Source organism: Rhamphochromis sp. 'chilingali' (genome assembly GCF_963969265.1).
Source record: "Rhamphochromis sp. 'chilingali' genome assembly, chromosome: 2".
In the NCBI taxonomy this organism is placed as follows: domain Eukaryota; kingdom Metazoa; phylum Chordata; class Actinopteri; order Cichliformes; family Cichlidae; genus Rhamphochromis; species Rhamphochromis sp. 'chilingali'.
This window is the reverse complement of record NC_137930.1, coordinates 43,974,065-43,980,064: the sequence shown is the minus strand read 5'-3', so window position 1 is coordinate 43,980,064 and position 6,000 is coordinate 43,974,065. Positions and strand designations below refer to the sequence as shown.

Below are 6,000 nucleotides of genomic sequence, written 5' to 3'. Positions count from 1 at the left end.
CTTTACTCTTGCACCGTCACCTGAGAAAGAGTAGCTGCTCATTTTACAACAGTTCGAGAGCTTGATGGAGATAATATAACACACATATGTGTCTGATAATCACGAACTCGGCGTCATATTTATCCCAATTGCTATTTAAACTGTTCTTTACTGTAACTCAGCCTGATCAGAGCAGTGTGAATATCTCTCTCTTTCTCTCGCTCGTGTGTGTGCGTGCGCACAAAAGCAAAGCTGACGCGTGTCCACTGCGCTCCTCTGCCCAGCAGGTGGACTCAGAGGATGGGGCCTCTCTCTCTCTCTCTCTCTCTCTCTCACTCGACCCCTGGTGGAAGAAACGCCACGGGGAGCGAGAGAGAAAGAGAGAGAGTGTGTGGGAGAGACTGAGAGATGGACAGATGACTCAAAAAGGAGATGAAAATGAGAGAAATGCTCACTGCGACCGTACACATCAAACAGCGGGAGAATATTCTGGATTTTTCTTATTTTGTCCTCTTTGTTCCATCCAAACGTTGTTGGTGTGACGAGCAGGGAGGGGGGCGTGACTGGCATCATTAAAACCTCTGATACCCCCACAAGCACGCGCACACTCAGACACGCGTGAACACACGGAGGGAGATGTTTACAGCTTTGACCGTTTGGACTCCACTGAGCGGAATAAGGCGAGCGCAGCGTTCACACGGCTTCAGACTCTGACGGACTGAGTCATTTTCATTTTTAGTCATTTTCATTCTCGTTCAGCTTCAAAGTTGGAATCTGGGACTGAATCGTGACAGCATGGATTTGTTCGGCGCGCGTCGCCTTCTCGGGATCCGGTGCTGCTGGAAGGTTTCCGTTCTGCTCAGCGTTTTCTTTCACAGCTGCCCGAGCTCCTTGTTGGACTGTCCCCCCACCTGCACCTGCTCTCCCACTGAAATCTTCTGCAGTAAGTCCGACAACAGCCAGTTCTTCCCGCTGCTGTCCTTCCAGGGGACCGGGAATGCTGGGAATAATACCGGGAGCATCGAGGATCTTTTCCAGAACATCACCTCCATGTGAGTGCTGCTTCTCTAGATCAAAGCTTTAAGGATATTTAAGAGAAGTTTTGTCCTTTTAATTGGTGAATTTATTATAGTTTTTTTTTTTTTTTTAACAAGTGGACTAAAAACCCACGATAAGATCCAGCTACAGAAATGAGTGATGGTTCCTCGGTTGGGGCAAAAAGGCGAGATTCCTGGTTCAAACAGTTCTGGTGTTTTTCTTTTCATAGAATAAAATTGAAATCACAGAATTGTTCAAAAAATGTAAACTTTTTGAAAATCTGGCAAATTTTAAATATAATACTTAAAATATATAAAAAAATAAAAATAATAAAATGAAATAAAATAAAATGATTCTTCTTCTTGTTAATGATACTATTAATAAATATTACTATGAATAACAGCAACATCAATAATGATCCAGATGACTCAGGGATCCAGGCTCAGAATACCGAAGAATGATTATGCAAATAAATGTTCCACTTGACTCAAATAATAAATGTACCTGCTTTATTCAGGACTTTATAATGAACCATCTTAAACATCCTCTTAAACATTTTTTGAGAAACTTCAGTCTTCTCCAAAACTTCCCTTCATCTGTGCACATGTGCAGGGGTTCCTCACTTTCGGGAACCGTACACTGTGATTAATGGTGATGGTAAAACCCCATCAGAACAAGCAGAGCTGGCAGGTCTGGAGTTACTTTATAAAAATTACATTCTGTTATTAATTTCTTGTAAAATAAATGAGTAATCTAAATGTAAAAGAATTGAGCAGGTCTAAAAAGATTAGAATGATGATGAATATGGTTTATCTCACATGAGGAGGCTTGATCTTTGTCTGTGTTTAGGGTATTAAACAGGTCTTTGGTATGCCACAAGTGTTCAAGTGTTCAAATTCAAGTGTTCAAATTCCGAATTCCGAACTGATCTAAAAGATGTGAATGAATAAATTTATATAGGAAATGGAAATCTGAAATGCATGAATATATTTGATACTTTTAAACATAGCCATCTGTTGATGGAAAGTGTGCCTCTCCCTTAGCTGTTCCTGCATAACATTGCTAAATGCCATGGTTTTATAGGAAACAGTCCAGCGTGAGAGGTAATAGGTCCAGATGTTTCCAAATAGCTTTTTTATTGCATTATAAGAACAGTCATGACTCAGATAATATTAAGCAAATTTTAGTGCAGAAGTCTGTTTCTTTAAGATGAAGAGCCAACCAGCCATCCAGATATCCATGAAAAATGTTATCTGGGCAGATACTGAAAACTGACCACATCAGACCACAAGTGAATTTTTCTCAAAAACTTTCTTCTTGCTTTGGAAGAGAGTGGCAAACAGTCCTCAGTATATCATAAGGTTTTAATATAACTAAATTTATATTCATTTCTTTGGTGAGGAAATGTTGTAATAATAATAATAATAATAATAATAATAATAATAATAATAATAATGATGGATTACATTTATATAGCGCTTTTCGAGACCCTCAAAGCATTTTACAATGCCACTATTCATTCACTCTCACATCCACACACTGGTGGAGGCAGCTACAGTTGTAGCCACAGCTGCCCCGGGGCAGACTGACAGAAGCGAGGCTGCCATATCGCACCATCGGCCCCTCTGGCCAACACCAGTAGGCGGTAGGTGAAGTGTCTTGCCCAAGGACACAACGACTGAGATGTGTGTGTGAGTGGGTTAATGTGGCTTTTTGTATAAATAAATAAATGTAGCACTCTGTCTAAGTTTAGGGATAGTGTTTAGTTACTGGTCTGTGACTAAACCAAAGTCCAGTCTTCTTCTGAGCCTTTAGTCTCTTGCTCAGCATTGCTCGTGCTCTTTTTGGTGGCCTGCTTAGTTCAGCATATGCCATGGCTGCATTTGTCAAATCACACTGACTTTCGCTGTACAGTATGTTTCCTTACTGTGAATTCAATCAGTCACTTTGCCCAGGAGGTAGACCAGCTCATCCATTAGCTGGAAGGGTGATGCTTTAAATCCTAATTCATTAAATCAAATATATGTTGAAATGTCCATGGGTGACATACTGAACCCCAAAATGGTGTGGTCAAAGTCCTCTAAGGGTGAGTGTGGTTGTAGTGTCGGGGTTAGTATATAAATATATAAATTTTCCTGATGCTCTGATAACTCTTCCTCATTAACTACAGATTGGTTTTATCTGAGAAGATGTGGTGTCTTCTCTCCTTGTCATATTCTTCCAGAGCCTCTTTGAGAACGTAGGTCATGCTGAGTGGACATCCTGCTTTGGGAGTGGCACTGCAGTCACTTTGATCAGAAGATCCAGATCATTACTGCCTCTTGTCTCCTCTAGTTGTCAGGAGTGCACCTGCTGCAGCACTGACAGTTTATATTAGAGCTTTGCTATAAACCCTTTCCTTTTAATATAAAGTCCACTCTAGTATTAGGTAAAGTTTACGTGGACAGTCCTAATCTCAGTGACCAGTCAAAGTGATTTTAAACTACAAAACCTCACCCCGCCATTCACACACATACACATGTGCTCAAGGGCTCAGGGATAATGCACATACACATACACGCGTGCGCACAGGCTGTGGTCCATCATGTTGTTGTTGTGGACTGAAGTGGACCTGACTGTCACAGCATCTGTAGGTTCTTTGTTTTTATCTCTTATGTAGCCAACAAAACACACATCTTGTACACACACTACAGTAAAACACACAGTAATTAATAAGAACGGGAAGAGGTTGTAAACTGTGGCCAGTCTACAACAAGATGGCAGAACACATTGCTACACGCACAGATTATTTTGTGAGCACAAAACCTCACTTCATTATTAACCTGGTTTTCTGAAAAATTATTACTGATCAAAGGAGCTGCTGAACATCGAATTCCCTCCTGCTTCTCCAACACTGATCGCTACACCCGGAAAAATAAGGGAACCGTGTAAAAAAGCAGTTTTACTTGCAATAATAATGATAATAATAATAATAATAATAATAGCCAGGAAGCCTAAGCAGAATAAGTGAAGCATGTGTAGTGTCAGATGTCAGCTCCATTGTTCCGTGTGCTCATCAGCACAATAGTGGAAAACTGGTTGAAAAACACAGGATTGGTTTCAGTTGCATATCCCACACAGTTAAGTGAGGGGTTGAGTTTTAACATGTAATAATATGAGATAAAGTGTGTGTAAGTACAGGAAATAAAGTTTATTTGAAGTCATGTCAGGATATTAACGTGAATAAAAGCATCTTTTCATTTCTGAAAGGAGCTTCGTTTAACTACGAGACCACCAGCATATCCTGGGTGGTTACGGTAACTTGATTAATAAAATGGTCAAATTGGCACAAATCATCATGAATAATTGTATTTATTGTGTAAGAATGTACTTTTTAGTAGGTTTGGGTTATCTTTAATTTGAAGTAAATTCACGATTTAATATATTTGGCTTTGAATTTAAATTTTTGGGGGGATAATTTTTACTTTGGATTTTTGTCTATTTCATTTTAAGTTTAATTTCAGAGAAAAGTATTTAAGGTTTAATATAATTCATTGCCACTAAATTATCATGGTTTCTGGCACTTTTCCCCCTTTAGCAGCCATTGTTTAAAGTTAAAATAAATTCAGTGGATATATATAGTAGATTTCTGAAATTTATGATGATGGAAAAGTGCCAGGAAAATCAACCAACGACTAATTTAAAATCATTAATTATTTGCTGTGAACAAACCAACATGCTGACTTTAAGAGCTGTATTCATTAAACAGTCATACTGACAATAAACATGTGACTGTGTCCTCTTTTTCATGCCTTTATGTATTTAACTGAGCTGTTTTTGAAAGACATTATGACACAACATCAATACTGTGCTGACATCAATATTAAAATGCTGTCATTTATGACCATGAAGATAAAGTCAATAAGTTCTTCACTAATGCACTAACTGAAATTACAGATTACGCAGAGAACAAAGAGATGTCTGATATGTCACAGTAAGTCAGAGAGTAAATAAAGTATCTGTTATCTGGAAAACAGTTTTTTTGTAATTGAATTGTGATTTAATAATAATAATGATAATAACAGTAATATCTTGGCATGAGTAGGATGGGTTAGGCTTTGAGGACTACAGACTGGAATGTACAATGTGACCCACATAGGGAGTACAGTTTAAATGTATCAAATTCTGTGAACATACCATCTTACCAACCATGGCTGTAAGACAATTTAAAACAATTAAAAAACAAACAAACTATAATTTAAGATATTATTATTTTAAGAAGAAAACCTGAATTTCTGAAGATGGGGACAAACTGAGGAGAGCATAGTACGACCTAAGGGTGAAACTGAGGACTCCTGCAAGAGGAAGCTGGACAGTATGAGCAGAACAGTGTGAGGGATGTGTGGAGTGAAATGAAGAAAATCACTGGTTTTAAGGTGACGGACAATAACCGGCACCAGCAAGGAAACCTGAAGGGAGCAGAAAAGCTGAACGATTTTTAAAACACTTTTGGTTCACAGCCCTCTGCTGCTTTTCCCCACAACACACTCTACACACTATGGCCCTTACACACATTCATTGCCTTCAGGGGTATTAAAAAAATTAGGCTAGATTAATGCTTCCCATGCCAACCCAGTACACACTCACAAAGGATATTCTCTGTCTCCAGATATTCACTTCCTGATTAAATAAAGTTTAAAAAAGAAGTGGATTAGCAGACTCTGTTTCCTAAGTACACTGAGCTCCTTTAATGTAAAAACATGGCTATTTCCTGTCAGTCAGTTGTGGTGTGTACACAGTATACTCACCAACAGACTAATAAACTGATCAGGACAGATTTTTCTGTGATTGGCTGCAAACTGGAGACTTCTGAAGTTGTGGTGTAAAGGAGGTCACTGAACAAACTGTTATGCATAGATAGTTCTGATCACTACCAAATAGTTTTACTATTGTACACCATGTTTTCTTATTTATTTATTTATTTAATTTTTATTATATTTCAAG

At 38.5% G+C, this 6,000-nt stretch overlaps 1 protein-coding gene across 3 annotated transcripts in view; it reads left to right on the top strand.

Moving 5' to 3' along the window:
* The first annotated feature begins 392 nt into the window (after window positions 1-392).
* Window positions 393-6,000, top strand: part of ntrk3a (neurotrophic tyrosine kinase, receptor, type 3a) — an 86,877-nt gene continuing 81,269 nt past the window's right edge. For all 3 annotated transcript variants that reach the window (XM_080874209.1, XM_080874210.1, XM_080874211.1), the window contains exon 1: window positions 393-1,031. In XM_080874209.1, coding sequence (XP_080730335.1) covers window positions 775-1,031 — 257 coding nt within the window. In that variant the 5' untranslated portion in view covers window positions 393-774. The remainder of the gene's footprint in view (window positions 1,032-6,000) is intronic.